Here is a 19,655-nt window from a genome sequence, read left to right on the forward strand (position 1 = left end):
CACATCAATGAAAGGTGTAAATCTGCTGCTGGGTTGATCTAATCGCTGCACCGTGTGGTTTGATTTGGCCCAAAGACATTCGTCAGCAGTTGCTGCCTGTATCCAGTTTATCGATAAGCCCGCGTGGATCATACTAATCTCGACTCTACTCAGGCTCCTCTTCTTCCTCTTCTCTAAACAGATGTACGAGATTACTGTCTGGGTGTAGTTGACGTCGTATTCTGGTGGATCTCTATCTGGTTCTGGCTCCGGGACTGTAGCTCTGATATCCGGGCGATAGGTGGTGTTATCATCTCGGTACGGTTTTTTTTCTACTTTCTGGGTAATTGGTACCATTTTAGAGCACTCTTTATTGTAAAAATTGGGTGTTTCCCCTAACTAAGAAACCAGCAAAAAATTCTGAAACCATTCCACGGACTACAATACGGGATCAGTATTTTATTTTAACCTATGGGAGTTTTGTCTATAAAATTTTGTGTTTTATGATGATTGGTTGGATAAGTTTAATTGAATTAGAATCAGATTCTTAAGTCGCGCCGAGGGCCACCTGTCTTCTTTTCTCGGACCACAGGTTGAGAAACTCTTCTTATACGTGATCGAGGGATGCTTTGATGCATCTCTCTCTCTGCACATTGGTAATAGTGGCTAGTGTTGATTGCAGTGGTTAATGTTAGTGAGTGAGCGAGTGACAGAATGATCGACTTAGAGTGGGTGACCTAGCGAGTGAGGGGCATGACGAGCGACCCAGAGGTAGACTGAGTGATCTGGTGAGTGAGTGAGTGACAGAATGAGAGACCTAGTGAGTGAGTGAATGAAAGAATGAATGGCCTAGGGAGTAAGTGAGTGTGAGTAACCTGGTGATTGATTGCGTCACAGAGTGAGCCAGTGAGTGAGCGAGATAATGAACAATCTATAGTGAGAGAATAACATAATGAGCAACCTCTTGAGTGAGTAACAGGGGGTGTGACCCAGTGAGTGAGTGATATAATGATTAGCTGAGTGGCTTGAGCTACCGTGCCCAGTGACCTTATGGATGATTGAACGAGAGTGAGCCAGCTCTAATGACAGTCCGGTTTTGATCACACTTGCTCACACGATCATATATTTATTCGCTCGTTCATTCACTCATATCGAACTGATGTCGGTGAATTGTTTGTCAGTGAATTTTCCCAGCGATGAGTTATCTATTCGGTGAGTTGCTGGTTGGTGAGTTTTCGGCACACGTCTTCTTTTTACGAAAAAATATTTTTGTCCCGCTAGTATTCGCAAAAGAAGGGTTTTACTGTATCGCATAGAAAAGAGAAAAAAAATTGAAACATCCAAAAGGGGGTTAACCCTTTGAACGGAAAGCAGAAGTGCGAAACGTTCCCAAAATTGAATCAGTTGGGATAACTCCTAGTGATGACCCTCTGTAACTCGAGCTGATATGCACATGCTGTGACGGTCCACCTGGTGGCAATGAACTCGAACCTGAAGCACTGGGTACAAGAATGTAAATGAGATATTTTCCCTAACGATATTGAGGCGACCACTGATAGATGGCGTCCTCATTTCCGATCCAACTCATTAATGGCAGTAAATTGCGATATAGCGATATGACCAGAGTTGATGTTTGGTAAAGAGAGCAGTATTGTCGAAGCAGGAATATATATTTTTGCAAATCCGGGGAAGAACATCAGAAACAAGTTTTTTACCTACCGAGCCTGGGGCGACCAATAATAGATGGCGTCTTCATTTCCCATCCGAATCTACTGATTGGAAATTACCGTAAGGCGATATATGACCGGAGTTGGTGTGCGGTATGGTTACCTACCGTCCTCCTTTAGGAGGTCATTTCAAGCGGGTACGTTCGGTAAAGCGTTTCGAGAAATTCACCCATTTGTCCTTCTTTCCAGGTTCCCGGAATTTTTTTTTTTCTGGGGAAATTGTTTTTTTTTCTCCCCAATTTAAGACATAATTCTTCATTGAATTTTTTTCCCCACACGTATTCACCAATAGCCGTCGAAATTTCCAGAATTTCTTCTGCTCCTGCTTTTTTTATAGAGGTTCTGTTTTGGAGTTCTGAAAAATTAGTGGTGTGGCCGGTTTTATTGGTCGTAACAGTGGCGTCATCTATTGTGAAAATCGGGATAAGTGACGTCACTAACGCTGCGCGCGCGGGCGTTCGCCTTTCCGTTTTGGAACCTGGTAACCCTACTGCGGTAAAGTAGCAGCCCTTTCAAGTCGGGCCTTCCTCCTGCGGAGGAGAGGAGGTACTAAACTTCCTCAATGGTGATGGACAGGAATTGATGCACAATCAAAAAAAGAGAGCCAAAATATTACTTGATGTTGAAACTTTCCCGTGGCATTGGCGAGATAACCAGTTTCCATTAATTGAAAGCTGGATTTTTCAATTTGTGCATCACCCCCCTCTATAAATTATTAAACACATTTCCTTGAGAGGGGGGAAAAAATGCGCGTGGGTGGCAGCACCACCCATTTTCTCCGGTTTTTATTTTATTTTTAACGGAAAACACGGCAGGGGTCATTTACTATTATAAGTAAACATTGCATTTTCTATTACATTGAGTCGGGAAAAGTTGAAACGAGTGTGGGGGGAAAAAACAACTTAGCAAATCAGTTACCATGGCGACTCGTGTAAAATTAACATTGTTTTCAAAAAATAAAAATGGTTATGGTCACCGAAAACATATCCACATTAACCCAGTGACTAGCCACTCGTAAATATGAGTGAGAGAGTACATTAAAAATGAGTTGTTTCCTTCTCGCTCGAATATGGAATGAAAAAAAAAAACTTGTTTTTCTTTCCTTTTTCCCGGGGCTGTTTTTTTCCCCAACATTTTCCGGAAAGGAAAATTCCATAGAGGGATAAACTTTAATAAAAATTCCTCGTGATTTTCAGCACATACAGGTATTGCCGACATGCATATATTTATTCACAAACTTTACGTCTAAATTTAGGTCTTCTGTTCATACATTAAAGTTTAAACTTATGTATCATTGCACGAAACAATGAAGAATTCCTAATAATCCGAGTGATAATTTGTGGCAAGTAAATCTTAAACAATTGTGATGACAATTTGCGGTAAGATTTCCGGAGAATCCTAATTAGCCCCAAACAATTTATGTGATCCTAAACAATCCTAGTGACAATTTGCGATAAGAGAATCCTAAACAGTTAAAGCGAGAAGTTGCGATAAGAGAATCCTAAATAATTAAAGCAAGAATTTGCGATAAGAGAATCCTAAACAGTTAAAGCGAGAAGTTCGATAACAGAATCCTAAACAATTAAAAATGACAATTTGCAGTAAAAGAAGAAATTTCTGCGACATTCGCAGAACAAATCGAGTATTCTACTTTTTTGCGACAATTTGTAGGTAAAAGTCGCATGTGTAAGTTGCAGAACAAGTCCGCATTCGTATCTAAAATCACGCAACACGTGTTCTGCAACTTGTTGCTCGACAAATCGAGCGATTTGAAGTAATTTGAACGATTTGAAGTGACAATTTGAGTAATTCTGAAAAATTTAAGTGAGAGAGAATCCTAAAAAAAATATAGGTTAGAGAGAATCTTAAACAGTTGAAGTTCGAGATAATCCTAAAAGAATTAAATGACAATTTAAGTTATCCTGGAAAATTTAGGTTAGATAGAATCCTAAACAATTTAATTGAACTGGCGAGACTCCTAAGCAGTTTTAGTTAGAATCCTAAACAATTTAATTGAATTGGAGAGAATCCTAAACAATTTAATTGAATTGGAGAGAATCCTAAACAATTTAATTGAATTGGAGAGAATCCTAAACAATTTAATTGAATTTGAGAGAATCCTAAACAATTTAATTGAATTGGAGAGAATCCTTAGTTGAATAGCTTGAAGTATTTGAAAGATTAGTTTGAATAGTTTTAGTTTGAATCCTAAACAGTTTAAATTACAGAGAATCCTAAGCAATTTTAGTTTGAATCCTAAACAGTTTAAATTACAGAGAATCCTAAGCAATTCTAGTTAGAGAATCATAAGCAATTTTAGTTAGAGAATCATAAGCAATTTTAGTTAGAGAATCATAAACAACTTAAGTTACAGAAAATCCTAAACGGTTCAAGTTGCTAATTTTCATCAAAAGAATCCTAAACAATTTGTGACCATTTGCGTTGAAGGATTCCTGACGCTGAATGATTTCAATAAATAACCGTAAGGAATAATGTACGGAATGTGAGTAAAAACACGAACGAAGTCAAAATTTTCCTACTCGTCATTATAGCAAAATTAGAGCCTGCCTACAGGCTGGGCATTAAGGATTTTCTGGTTTAATTAAGACAAATAATGCATAATATCGAAACATTTTGAATATCTATAGACTGATTATACGGTGCAAAAATTGTCTTCAATAACCTCAAGTCATTCGAACACTGCTCAGAATGAATTTTAAATAGATCCAAGTTATTTATGTAAAACACTTGCGCGTGCCCGAGTGTGTTTGTGTAATTTATTTGTAATTCACTACCGTCGTAAGGCTGGCATTTTGCACTGTAAAAGTTTGTTGAAAGATCTTTTAGAAAATTACAAAAAAACGAATAAGCCTATATTGATTACTTTCGCTCGAATGTAATGATGCACTTATTGGTTCCCTTTTTCAAGTTTTGTGAAAGATCTTTTATCAAACTTTTATAGTGTGATCCCGGCCTAAGAATAGGGCACGTTGAGGCACGTAACTCGAGCCACAACTAAATGATACTTTATTCAGTATCATTGGGCATCATGAATTGTGGTAGTTTGCATGACTCTTTCCTCCAGGTGTCTTCTACTAAAACGGAAGCCTTATAAACATGTCGAGTGATATGCAATCTGCGTACGCATTTCTGATTATACTTGAGCTGCGTACGCACTTCTGATAATACGTAAGCTGTGTGTCTACTCATTTTTGATAATATGTAAGGTGCACATATATTTTTGATGGTACGCAACCCCCATGAACATGTCCAGTGATACGAAAGCTACATATGCAAGGCCTCATAAATGTGCCCATTCATACTCAAGCTGCCTACTCATTTTTGATGATATATAAGGTTCGCTTATATGTATTTTTGATAGTACGCAAGCCTGATAAACATGTTCAGCAATACGCAAGCCTCATAAACATGTCTAGTACTGCGCACAAACCCTATAAAAATGCCCAGTATTACGCGCAGAGTCGTATTTACACTTATTATATTACACAATTATATTACTTAGCTTTGCACTTTTTTTTTCAAATTTGAGGGGCTCAATATTTTCTTCGGTGCCTGGGGCCTCAACACGACTTTAATCCGCTTCTGACAACGCGAGCCTCACGAATATCTAGGGGTAATCCAGTCTCCGATTCATGTCTAGGTATGGGAATGCCTACGCATGGATCTGTGCCATCATGTCTCCTACGTATTTCTAATGATAAGCAAGCCGCCTGTGAGTGTTTCTAGAAATACGAAACATTTTTTGCGCGCTTCTAGTGGTGCGAATTCTTCCTGCGCATTTTAAGGAATACACAAACAATTAATTATCCACTCCAACACGCAGCCCCACACATTTCTAGGGGATCAGTGAACCTCCTTCACATTTCGAGATTTAAGAAGTTGAAACGCATCCCCTGAGGTACAATATCGAGGGGTGTTTTCGCAAGCCTCCTACGCATTTCCAGGGGATGAGGCTGCTCACAAAGCTTGTTAAAAGCTGTAAACCAATGAGCTAGATTGAGAAAGGGGGAAATAAAAAAATCACGGAGACAAAGTTTCATTTTCAGGGAAACAAGAAGAGCAAAAAGAAGCAAAAAAAAGGAACTAAAAGAAGAGCGTTATGTTATGTTACAGAGTGGATTCCATAAATTCAACGTCAGGTTTTCATGTTACGATGAAATGCTTTTCTTCGTGACTCATTTTCTCTCAATATTTCCGATGTAATACGTCCAGGAGAGAGACAATATATGAAAAAAGAAAAAAAAAAAGAAGAGGAGCCAAAAAGAGAGGGAAAATAAAACTATAATTTTCTTGTTTCACGAAAAAGTAATTCTGTAAAAGTGACAGCCAGTGGCTACCTACGCTCGTCGTCCACCCTCTTGTTCTACACTAAAGTGATATATAGCTCGTTGTACCTGCTACTCTTCTTTTTTTTTTTTACACGATTTGTCCGTCGTTGTAGTTGACCATCGCGTCGTTGACCATTTACTGAACACTCTTCTCTCTCATTGTGTTTCGCCGACGACCAATATATATATATATTTCTGCCTCCTTTCTCCACCCTTTTAAATAAGCTTTCATCCACTTCAATGACTCTCATGGCAGCCGACATAGGCGAGCACAAAGAAAACAAGAGAAAAGAGTAGTAGAAAGGGGGGAAAAAAAACATGACAATTTTTGTCACTTTTTTTTTTTCTGAAAGCGATTACTAGGAATTGAATTTGGTGTATTTTTTCCGAAACGAGAGAGCACTGAAAAATTTCTGTTCAATCGAGTGATGGCGCTACTTTCAAAACCCCGCCGTGTAATTTCATAGAAATTGATCATCTATCATGGGTCTGAATAATTTTCTGGTGATCCGTGAAAACCGAATTCGAGTACATTGTGTTCTTACCGGAATTAGTTTAACAAATGGTTTTTCTCCGGCCTTTAAAATGATTTGTATTCATTTCTTCCCCCCCCCCCCCATTTATGTATCGCTTACCAGGACTGTACTGTATTATGGTATACGTTGGATTGTCGAGCTGTGAGGCGCAGTCGTTCGAGGAAATGCCAGAGTTTTCCCGGAGTCTCGATAACTTCGGAATTTTTTTTTCAACTATCGAACCGCCCCCCCCCCATCGATGCTGACGTAATACTTGAATGGCCCCCCTAAGTGGAAGTAGTCTCACTCCTTTATGATGGTAGGGGTCATGGTCAAGACGGGGGGTGGGAAAGGGTGCAAGAGAAAAAAAAATATGGTCCAAAGGTGTCCATGGGCTTTTAGCACATGTTCAGAACCACTCTGCAAACCACTAATGAGAAGCATCAAACTGGAATTTTTGCTGCCATCTATCGAATAAAACTCGTATAATTCTTCGATTGAAATTTGTGACCGATTTTGATTATAAGCCGCATAAAAAAAAAAAGCAGTAGGATGTGTGATTAATGTTTTTGTGGGAAACAATATTAGTTGAATCATTAAATTTGCCTTGAAATTTTACCAGCTGTTTTTTGTGTATACTAATATAACATTAGTAAGTCCACATTCTAAAAAAAATTTATTAGTTCATATAGTTTTTTTTCATATGGCACGTTAACCTAAAACCGGTTAATATTTCAAATCGAAAAATTATAAGTTTCATTTGATACGTGGCAGAGAAGAGGTTCCAGTTCTCATTGATGTTTCTCATGTGATGTATATAATACTGTACTGTATATTTATTTTCAGTATTTCTAGAAGGCATATTTTTTGAAATTTTATATGTCAGACTGGATCTTATGGTTTCGTCGCCTGTGTATGGTTTATATATAAGTACAAACTTCGCCACCCTTTAGGCGCCCGTTCAAGTATTACGTAAGAAAAGTTTTAGCCATTTTTGACCCCCCCTCCCACACTTCAGCAAAACTCTGACCCCCCCCCCCCTTGTCAGCATAATTTCGTCATCAGCACTGCCCCTCTCATAGCTGCCAACTTTTGAAAATGAAAATTCGGGAGATTTTCGCGCGAACCCGTATTTTATGCTAAAACCACTCCCTAATAAATACGAAAGGGATTTTTCCAAATGAAATAGGGATTTTCCACACACAAAAGTTAAAGCGTTGGGGAATAAAATCCCTACTCGAAAAACTGAAGTCAAATTAAAATAGGGATTTTACACACATGGAAGTTAAACCCTTGGAAATAAAATCTCTACGCAAAAAACAAGTGAAATTGGACGCCAAAACTTCAAAATGGTGATCTAAAAAAATAAATAAATACTGTGTTCAATCAGAAACGCTGTGAACAAACATTCTGCGCGAATGACCCCAAAATCATCGGAAGATGAAGAGAAAAAGTGTCAATTTTTGAAGAACACTGACTCTGGAGACACTTGCTTGATGTTTTTTTTCATTTCACATGGGTGATGATGTCAGTCTTTCCACCATGACCGATGTTTATGTCAGTAACACAACTTGTAAAAAAAAGGAAAAGTCGGCCCTCTTCTGGAACGTTTGATGAAAGGAAATTCATCGGAATAAGTATCTTGAAAATTTATTAACTATGTTTTTGCTTATCAGTATTCATGTTTTGTTATATAGCACGTACGTAACTTCAACAAAAGAAATTTTGACCATATGCGCGTCACTAGAATCTTCAATTATTATCCAGGACTATTGGCTGCTAAGCTATTTCCCTGCATGATAAGACAAACAACTTTCTTGTTACCATCAGAGGGTTTGTAAAATGGGGAATTTCCCCATTTATATGACGTTTGAAATCATTTCGAAAGGAGAAAAAAAAAAGAGGCTTCATGCCCCACAAGAAATTCCTTAAGGATTGTTTTCATAAGCGGGGATTTTTTTTTAATGAAGTAGAGAATTTTTAGGGACAATTAGAGGGATTTTTTTGATTTTCGTAAAATTTCGGGAGATTTAAGAACTTTTCGGGAGGTCGAGGGATGAAGCTAAAATTCGGGAGATTCCCGGAAAATTCGGGAGACTTGGCAGCTATGCCCTCTGAATCCTAACGCATATTGATGGGATCGGAGACGTACACGGGAGGTATAGGGGGCTCGTGCCCCGCCCCTCCCACGATCAAAACTATTTTTTTAATGCAAAAAAATTTTTTTTAATTGAAATTTCGGAAGAAAACGCCTTTATATGTTATTATAATCAATTTCTGTTAATTTCAATGTTATTTGAAGGCTATGAACTCAAAAATTTTCTTTAATAAATTCATTACGACCCACCCTGTAAGCCATACTAAATCGCATAAAGGCCCGCGGACCAAATATGGCCCCCGGGGGGTTATCTTATGCGGACTACCCTCCTCAAACCTAATTTTGTAAAAAATGAACTAAGCGGCACATCTACAGATCGCTTAAGTGTCCCGTGGTACAATTCCAGAACATTTAAGCGGACCGTGGCACATTTTCAGAACATTTAAGCGGAACGTGGCACATTTTCAGATCACTTAAATGACCCGGGACACAGTTCCAGAACACTTAAGTGATCCGTGACACATTTAGAGATCCCTTGAGTGACACGTGACGTAGTTTTAGAGCACTTAAGTGGCCCCCAGTGTGGTTCTACATCACTCATGTCACCCGCGGCACATTCTCAGATTATTATGGATCCGGTAATATAATTACGGATCGCTTGAGTGATGCGTGGCACATTTCCAGATCACTTGGATCCGCGAAAAATTTAGAGATCACTAAAGTGGCTCTGTAGGGCACTTATCAATGGGGGGGGGGGGGAAAGGTGTCACTTCAAGTGCCCACAAACTATCGAAAGGTTTTTCTCGTTTTTGGCGCACCGAGTAAGATGCCATTAAGAATATTTTATATTTTCATAAAGGGGGTGGTTGATTGACGTAATCATTATCCAAACACCCCCTTTCCCTAGTCATCAAAAGTCAGTAAATCGGAACCCCCCCCCCCATCGATGATGACGTAATACTTGAACGGCCCCTTATCCATTCCAGTCTAGTTTTCCTGATACTTGTTCCTCCAAATTAGCCACCCTGGACAGTAGCTCGTTTCGTTCTTTTAGTTCTTTCCCGCACTATAAATATGCGTCTGTGTTCAAGTTACTCTTTCGATCGTTCACCAGAATCGTCCTTTTGGTCACTCACATACTTGCACACTCTCTAGGTTAGTCCGGATTTTTTTTTTGAATGACACTTTCGCGTTGAAATTCAAAACAAACAACAGCTTTGCGACTTCCAGTAACAAGAAAGTTTTTTTCTTTGAAAGCCGGGTTCCAGGATTTTCAAGGGTTCCGTGGAGTTCGATCATGTGGAACCCCTGTTGGAAACCCGTGTGATAGAGCACCTGCTTGAAGATGCATGCTCTTGCACAGTAACAAAACGATGTATTGTTGTTCTAGATTATTTGATCATTTTTGCCGCACCAAGGTCATTTTCTGCACACGAGGGCTAATTAGACTGAAACCTAAAATTGTATTGCCGATTCTGAACGACAGATTTTTTTTATATACGCACACAGAAGTTGGTGCTGTAACCCCTCACCCGGTGTAGAATCCCCTTTGGTAGGTAGCAATATTTTTTTCGTGGTCATGTCACCGCTTTTGTTACACCCCCGCGTCAGGAAAAACGTTTTTTCGGACAAGACAAAACGGATATCGAACTCGCGACACCTCTAAACCAGGGCTGGACAAATCCCAGCCGTCAGGCCACCATAGCGACTGAAAATTGATCTTGGTACCTAATATTTTCTTCGTGTAGTTACTGAATTCTAGGCTGAGAGCAGCACAAAATGTTCGGAATTTATAGCAGCCTATCTTTCAACATCAAAGAGAGTCATTATGCTGTGAAAAGGTCAAAAGAAGCGTTATTTTGTTTTTTGACCCTTTGATTCAGGTGAAATTATTTTCTGGTGCCTAGATTTTATTATATATATATATTTTTTTTTTTTGTGATTTGTCCAGCTCTGCTCTAAACATCCTTTGGTACTTTAGGCGATTACCTATTTTACTGACCGCACGTTTGTTGTGCTGCAGCGCCTGCTTGAAGACGCGTGCCCTTGCACAGTAACCGAACGATGTATTGTTGTGCTATGGCGACATGAGGTAATTTGAAAAAATACATACATATAGCGCAAGAGTTTTGGAAGGGTTCTGTTTTCCATTCAGTGTATCGCAGCTAAGAGTTTTGGAAGGGTTCTGTTTTCCATTCAGTGTATCGCAGCTAAGAGTTTTGGAAGGGTTCTGTTTTCCATTCAGTGTATCGCAGCTAAGAGTTTTGGAAGGGTTCTGTTTTCCATTCAGTGTATCGCAGCTAAGAGTTTTGGAAGGGTTCTGTTTTCCATTCAGTGTATCGCAGCTAAGAGTTTTGGAAGGGTTCTGTTTTCCATTCAGTGTATCGCAGCTAAGAGTTTTGGAAGGGTTCTGTTTTCCATTCAGTGTATCGCAGCTGTTTAGGGTGTCTCTTCAAAAGGCTGCAGAATCAGGCCAGGGTACCGGAGGAAAAAAAAAAATCCCATCCTACTTCAAGCGTAAAAACGGGACTCCCACTCCAGTGCAATCACATACATATTCCCTTTTACATGTAAAAAAAACACACACACACACAACACGGGTCCTTTGACCATAATCAAAACACTTATCTAGGTAAAAAAAAAAAAATGCCGTTTATAATGGAGAATTTAATGTACCGGTATAAGTAAAAAAAAAAAAGAACAACAAACAACTTATAGAGAACAAAAGTATTCAGCCCTACAAAGAGAAATCCAAGAGAGAGATAGAGATAGGTAAAAAAGAAAACAATATAATAAATTGTTCCATCGCTCTTTACATACATCTCCAATTTTAGGCGCGACGCAGGCATTTGCATATATCCATACCATTTTTTTTTTTACGTAAAAAAACAAAAAAAAACGATATATAAACACTAAAGAAATTTATAGTACATAAGCCTAGGTAGGCCGTATCAAAAAAAAAAAAAAAAAAAATCAAAGCAAAAAACCCGCACGAGCCTAAATCTACAAACAATAGGCTATTACAGTCAGCACAAAAAAAAGCCAAAAAAAAGAGTAAGAAATGTCAAAAATTTAAAACCCTGAAAATGTCACTCGAAGGGCTTTATAGGGACTAGAACCTTATACACGTATATATCAATTACGAAATGACCATATATATATTATAAACTGAATACCAAGAAGGCAGGAGGGAATAGTATTTTAATAAATATTTGTGAATGGCAATAGCTGACACGACAGACAAAGGGATGTTTGGTTATCATTTTTTTTTTCAAGAGAGACACGTACGCACACACAAAAAAATAGATTTATTTATTTTTTATCTATAGGTATATATATATACACTATCTTATATATATATTCGGTTTTTTTTTTTAAACATAAAAAAAACAACAAATATTTATGAAGATAAGTTTTTTATTTATACGTTTTATATTTATGTGTATTATAAGCGCGTGTGCGCGCCATCTATATAGAATTCCTTTTATATTATTATTATTTTCACTGTAAAGCAGCCTTTTCTTCTTGCTGTTGAGTGATTGGTTTACGGGCTCGTAAATCTCAATTTCTCCGGACTGTTCATAATTTTATATATTTTGGCCTTTTTATTTTTTAGTTATTTTACCTATTTCTAGTTTTTTTCTTTTTCCGCACGTTTATGTGAAACGTCTGCGTACTTTTCTTATAATGTTTTTATTTTTTTGTGCTGGTGTAATGTCTGTGAAGGTTTTAATGCGTTGTGGTGGGGGTGTTTTTGAGAGGTACGCACGTGTATTAGTTCGGTGAGTGTCGGTTTCATTTTTGTGGGAATTATGCTATGGGAATCGGATACGGTGACTGAATCGTCCACGTTCTTGCGAAAAGTTGGTATAGCGAAAATACTTTGAGCCAGTGTTCGATTCTCCGATAGGAAAATTTACTGACCAGAAATTCCCTAAAAGAAGAAGAAAACAAAAATTAACTGACAAATTTCGAGTGACCACAGTTCGTCACCGTGCATTATCAGGAGTGAGCGTGCAGGGGAGAGTGACAGAGATAGGATGTGCGAGTGGATCAGAAAGGATGAAGGTGAATTGAGAAAGGAAGAATTAGTTAACCAAGAATGAGTGAATGAACTGAGGCATGAGAGAGAGAAAAAAAAAATTAAGAAAGAGAGACAGAATTAAGAGAGAGAGTTTGTATGTATGTATGTGTGTGTGAATTAAGAGAGCGAGAGAGAGCAACGAATGTGTGTGGGACCGTATTGAGAGAGAGAGAGCATGATAACGAGTGAATTGAGAGACTGAGAGCGAGTGAAACACTGAATTGTGGGAGTGTGAGCATATTAATGACTGAATTGATAGAGTGAGCATGTTAATGGCGAATTGAGAGAGTGAGCATGTTAATGGCAAATTGAGAGAGTGAGCATGTTAATGAGTCAATTGAGTGACTGAGCGAGTAAAAGACTGAATTGAGAGAGTGAGCATGTTAATGAGTGAATTGAGAGAGTGAGCATGTTAATGAGTGAATTGAGAGAGTGAGCATGTTAATGGCGAATTGAGAGAGTGAGCATGTTAATGGCGAATTGAGAGAGTGAGCATGTTAATGAGTGAATTGAGAGACTGAGCGAATAAAAGACTGAATTGAGAGAGAGACTGAGCGAATAAAAGACTGAATTGAGAGAGTGAGTGAGTGAAAAAGAACGAGTGAAAATTTACCATGTAAATTGCCTGGAGATTCTTCAGCTCCCGTATATATAATTTCTGATTTTTTTTTCTCGCGTATCTTCGAACAGCCTTTCAAACGCGCTCCCCAGGCGCCCGCATACCACAGGCTGGGAACCACCGATTCGAATGGGCAGAAGTTTTCCAGCGTTCCGATCAACAGTGTGTTAATTTTACTTTATCATTCCTTCCAGATTGACAGTTGGTCTTTCCAAACAGGTATCTCGAGATCAGTGATTCCCAACGTGGGCGTTAACGTCCCCTGAGGGAGGGCGATGGAATGTTCTAGGGGGGTGGTAGAAGCTACGGGTATAGCCTATGGGTTAGATTGCGTTGTGGAGCGGTGGGAGAAAAAAAATTCTGAAGAAGGGGGCGATGGGACAAGAAAGGTTGGGGGAAACTATGCTCTAGATCATTGCTAAAGATCCCAAGATCATTGCGAGATTTCAATTTATATTTTAACATTTTAGGCTATATACGACTTGATACTGGAAATGGAGGATTTGGAGAATACAGAAATGATTGCGTAATGTTATACACGGACGTGCTCTCAAAAATGATAGAAAACGTGCTTCCCGTTGCCATTTTGTATCCGCCCGTGTCGCAGCATAAATTAACCCTCGCTTTTCCTCACGTAAGTTGATGGATTTACTTTCGCGACAATTTAGCAACTACTTAGATTTAAAGCTGAATAAGCTGTTATACTCGGTTTTTTGTTTCTTCTTATTTTTTATGAATTTTATATGAGTTTGTTTAAGAGAGAGTGATTCAAGCCATTAGAAAACATTACTGTTCTTTTGTTTTCCTATCGGCATAAATTAGTGTTGGAAAAACTGCGCCGCGAAAATAGAGAATATTCGGCAACAAAGTATATTAGGGGCGGTTATCGTTTCTTGAAATTATTTCCCATCCATCGATGTTGTTCCTCTGTGTTAGAGTGAATTTTCAAATGCCGTTTACGCAACTGCTTGTTTAGGAAAATTTCCTAACTTTCTTGACCTTTTTCTTTTTAAATTTCATATTTATATTTTATTATACATCCGGGATACAGCATTGAACTGTGTCACGTGTCGCCGCCTATCGAATAAAAACAAAACTATTTGTTATAATTCTTGTAGTAAAACCAATAGTTGGTTTTTTAAATCGGTGTGCAATATGAAAATGAATATACATGTACAGTTTGATTTCGTATATTGTTTATTTTCGTGATGTGTAACCGTGTAAGTTTTATGCACCATAATACCGGTTACTATGCTTTTGTGTTTGAATTTAGGAAAATTTTAAAAATTTTAAAGCTTCTTGTGTGACTTGAACGATAGTGTTGTTCTGTGTTTCATCTCGATGAGCATTCATTTTGCAAAGATCGTAAACGATCCTGTGTCCTGACTCTTTTCATTCTCTACACATACATACAATACACAACTCCCGCACATGCACAAACTTGTCTTTCCCCTTGACATGCCTGCTACCCCCGATGATCGACTGACAACCTTCAAGGGCTAGGCAGTGACGGAAACGTTCAATTCTGGTCGGGTCTAGAACTTTTTGTGCACCGAATATGAAAAGAAATGAACTTGAAACTTACGGGAAATGGACTATCCTACTGAATCAACGAATGAACGCCAGAACTGTGCCAATAGACTCATCTCATTGGCGAAATCTCTTCCAGCCCAGCTTCGTGACAGAGTCCGGAACACTTTATTTTGCGTCAAAAAAGAACATACAAAAATTTTACAACATGTTTTCCCCGGAAAATTGGGTACTCTGTCGCGATTAACAAATTTTGTGGGTATTGAAGACGAGATGGGGTTGGGAGTTGGAGAAAAGTTTCGGGGTTTCGTTAAGACGGATGAATGTACACATATTAGGATGGAGGTATATTTTAAAAGCAATTGGAGGGCCATCTCATCAGTATACACAGAATACAAAAACAGAACGAAATGAGAATCTTATTGTGAAATATAAAATATCCATCGGTGAGAGTCATCTCGCTTAACAGCTTATTGGTGAGCAAATGGTTTTGATGACTTACGGACTAGAAGCCAGTGGAATATCCTACTGCAGCAAAACCCACTAATATGTGAAATCTTTACTTTTATTTCTTGTAGATCAGAGGGCGGCCAACTTCTCTCTGTTCGAGTGCAGAAAATAAATGGTCAGACGCAGTGTCGCGGGCCGCAGAAGGGACAAAACTCCGCTTTATAACTCACATGCACAAGGCGAGAGAATCCCGGCACCTAAGCCGCACCCAGCATGATTACTTGCTTTATCATCGCAGGCCACAAACATTTTGACGAGATTTATTAACTAATTGACTAAACTCTTCATTTAATTAAATACTAATTATAAATAATTCTTAATGAATTATTAATTGAATTCTTTGGGAAAGAGTATATGTGTGTGTGTTCTCTCATAGACAGTGTGAAATCAGCGCAGAATTAAACTTCGTAAATAGCTGCAGCGTGGACCACTACTACTACTTACCCGAACATGCATCTCGTAAACATTCCCCTACAGAATTTCTAACGAATCGGCACATGCCGGAGAGAGAATGTGTGTTCCGAGTGTATGTTTGGTCCTAACGTGTTTATGTTGTCGAGTTGCGCGTGTTTCGTGTTCATGCTCACATCTGGCTTCCATTTTCTGAAGTAAAGATGGAAGAATGCTTGAATTTTCACGTTTTGTCAGTATCGTGTTGTAGGTCTCTGCCTGCTCTCTGCGGAGAGGGAGGCCGGCTCACATCCGTGCCTCGAAGCTGGAAAACCGCAGAAAACCAACTTCAGCTGACCACCACTGTGCCGTCAACGGGGTTCGAACCTGGATCCTCAGGATGAGAGACCAACACGATGCCCACACGACCGCACAGCGGCTTGCAGCGTGGACTAAAATTTCTTACAAAACCAGACTCAAATGTATGCCCCTCCCACACTGCTCTTAAGCATCTCCCCAACTGCATCTTTTAAGGCTAATAGTAGGATTCCAGCGGACTAGTAAACACAGCCTAGGAAGGCGCATTTATTACTATATTAAATTAATGTACGTCAGTAAGTAAGTGAGACCGGGCTGCTTCCGGCTAAGTCTTCATTAGACAGAATTTTTCTAGAGTTTTCGTCAAAGTTAGGAGATCCACTCCATAAGTTCACGAAACTGGACTTCGAAAAAATTTTGGGGTTGTTTGCGGTCTCCGAAAAGTTTCAACTGACTGGATTTTCCACTTTGCATTCTGCATGGTTGCGAAACTTTTCCCAAGCACTTTCGCAATAGAAATGCGGTGTTGGTGTATCTTTTCTCAGATTTTTCAAATATGGTGAACTTAATCTTCTCCTGAGATTTGTCCTGATTGGAGTCTTTTAGCCCCCGCGTTGATGTTGCCAGTTGCTCGCAATTTGGCCAAATCTTTTTTGCGTGCCTTGCGCATTTTTTTTTAGCTTTAATTACTCAAAAGGAACATTTTTGAGGGAAATTTTGCTCATCGGGATACTTGCCATTACTGGCCTCCGATAAATGCGGAAGAAAATTTTCATCTTGTTGGCCACTCCTGTTGTAGTTGATATCGTTGATTACAGTGTAATAGTAGCATATTCTGTTATTATACACAAAAAAAAAACATTGGGCTTTGACACCATCATTTTATGTTTGCCGCAGAATTTCAGCAATTCCCTTTTTTGTACGACGAATGCGAATAGATTTGATAGGCAATATGTTTCGTTATAGTCTGTCAGGGCTTTCCGCAAGACTATAGGTATTCTTGCTTTCAGTAGTCGTTGAAATTTTGTGATTTCGATCCACGCGGCAGACAACTGGCTGCGTCGTGCAATTTTATTTGTATTTCGTTTTTTTAACACTTTTTAACAGCTAAAACACAAATGAAACTGGATAGTTTTATGCAATAATAATGTTAATAAAAAATATAATTTTTTAAATATTTATATGATACATTTTTCGTCTATATCAGCATTTCTTAACCCATTCACAACCGAACCTATATAGGACTGTCCTGGTGGGAGTGAAAGGGTTAACCAGCTTTCGAGATATTTCGGAAGGTCCGTGAGCTTTGATGAGGAAACAACTGTCATTGATTTTACATTGCTTCGAATTGAATATACCTGATGAGATCTGGTACAGTACCATGGTCATAGAGAGTGAGTGAGTGTGTAAATATGTAAACAGTTACAATTCAAGCCAAGTATGGGGGGGGGAGCTAGAACCGGGGGCGGGCAGACGGGGCAACTGCCCCATGCGGAAAAGTTTAGGGAGGCGGCAGTTTTAGGTGGGAACAAAGAACACCGTTAGGGGCAGCAAAAATCCTAGTAACGGCCCGGCCTAGAACAATACTTCGCCGAGGTGACATGGAACCCCCCTCCCCCAAAAAATTAAGCTCACTGAATTTTAACCCAGAGGTTTATGCGATTCACCCTTTTTTATGAAATTTCTGTTCACTTTAAATTTAGCCAAAAAATCGATTCAATAAATAGAAGAGTTCCCGCTCCTGTATGCGAGAAGGGCCCTGAATAACACAGGCGGGCAATGAGAGGAAAATATGGTCCAAACGAGGGCCCATGGATGATAAAAAGGTTTAGAAACTTTCATGTATATTGTGTATTCTATTTATAATTAGGAACGCATTTCATAAATAATTTTGAAAGCGAAAAAGGGACTTCCTATATTACGACGTTAATGCTATTCTAGCAAACTTAAAAAGAAAGGGCAATCGAGGCGACCTAAATTGCAAAGACACAAAAAAGAATAAGGCTTTGGCAACTTATTAAAAAGGATATTTCAGGCGTTAAGTCACTTTGTGTGTATTTGCTGTTGCCACCTTTAAAATGAAAATGATAAGAAAAGGCGCTTTATATAAAGGAGAAGAAAGGGGTATATATTTCCCACGTTGATTACATTTTATGTACATATTATACTTTACATTGAAAACTTAACGGCGAATCGCGCTGGGGAGGTTTGTCCTTACCTCATTGCCCCTCACCTTGTGTGTGGCCAACGAACGGGGGCCTCATTGAAATGCGCATGTTGAATATGTTGAATTGACGGGGGGTGAGAGAGGAGTTCGCAGTCTCTTCGAGGCTATAAAGCCAGCCGTGGCTTCCATGGTGGCGTTTGGAAATCCACCCGGGCTTCCGCGAGGCCGTTTTAGTACTCAGTTGGGGGAATGAGAGGATAAAGAGAAAAGGCAAAAATGTAAATTATTAACAATAATTGCTCTGGTCGGGAATGTGGTCTCACTCTTGCTCTCATTTTACGCCATTGGCTTCCATCCGCCACTGCTGATGGGAAAAGGGGGGGGGCAATGGCAGGGGTTTTGTGTGTGTGTGTGTGTGTGGGGCGAATTGTATATGCGAGCGTCACAACACTACTAGATGATATTTTGCGCCGTGCACGTAATCAAGTGGTGGAGCCGAATCTCCAGCAAGATGGGGGGTTGGGAGTTCGAGTCCTGGGTAAGGTTTTATAAAAGGTGTTATTTTATATTCATTTTTATTTCTGCGTATTTATCCTCTCCACCCCCGCTGGCAACGGGTGGAGCCAAAGTCTGGATCCATTGTTGCTTTGGAGTTTTAATTTGGGAGAAACGGTGTTTATCATTTTTAGTACCTATCTCATTTTCCTCTTGCGTGTGTTTATACCTTGGGCTCGCGAAGGTAAATTTTCGTGCTTTTTTTTTTGAAAAGAAACGTTGTTTCATTGTTTTTCGTGTTGGATCTTTAATGCCCATGCGTTATTACATTTTAATATAATAATAATCTACATATTTTATGTGTCCATATGTCATTAGGCTTTCATTTTTGTTTTCAAAAACGTACAATTTTTTTTTATGAGAAAGTAGGCAAGGCACCAGAATTATTATCCTGATTATTAGCATTTGTTGCTGCGTCTCTTTCTCTGTTGTCTGTAAGGAAACATTGTCGAGACTTCAATGAATTGTTGGAACAATTTTAAATTATGTGTCGATTGCGCGACGTGTGAATTAAGTTCTAATGCGCCGATGAGTTGTTAGCATTCTAGGACTATTAATGATGGATCGACAGAATATTTATCATTGAATATGCCTTTGTTGGAAAAAAAACTCGTTGGAGATGAAATTTCCATTGAAAATGAAAAGAAATCGATAAAAAGATTCGATTATATTACAACTATTCGATTGTTATAATCACAGTATGCGTGAAAAAAATCATTGTAGTCACTTTTATCCTCAAAGACACTATAAATTAGTTCATTGTTGACTCAGTTTCCATAGTTGAAGTATTGCAAAATTATTGAAAACAATGAGA

General features: G+C 38.9%; 2 protein-coding genes across 2 annotated transcripts in view; one reads left to right on the top strand and one right to left on the bottom strand.

Annotated features, from left to right (window-relative positions):
- Window positions 1–19,655, bottom strand: part of LOC149065277 (uncharacterized) — a 156,370-nt gene that overhangs the window by 96,984 nt on the left and 39,731 nt on the right. The window lies entirely within an intron of this gene.
- The window catches only part of LOC149065278 (caspase activity and apoptosis inhibitor 1-like), a 277,778-nt gene continuing 270,831 nt past the window's right edge, over window positions 12,709–19,655 (top strand). Inside the window, exons 1-2 of the mRNA XM_089254133.1 lie at window positions 12,709–12,736; window positions 13,842–14,005. Of these exons, the coding sequence (XP_089110259.1) occupies window positions 12,709–12,736; window positions 13,842–14,005 (192 nt within the window). The remainder of the gene's footprint in view (window positions 12,737–13,841; window positions 14,006–19,655) is intronic.

The sequence above is a fragment of the Pholcus phalangioides genome, unplaced genomic scaffold, assembly GCF_987345545.1.
Source record: "Pholcus phalangioides strain wild (caught in Gottingen) unplaced genomic scaffold, Ppha-v1.0 ptg000040l_1, whole genome shotgun sequence".
NCBI lineage: Eukaryota > Metazoa > Arthropoda > Arachnida > Araneae > Pholcidae > Pholcus > Pholcus phalangioides.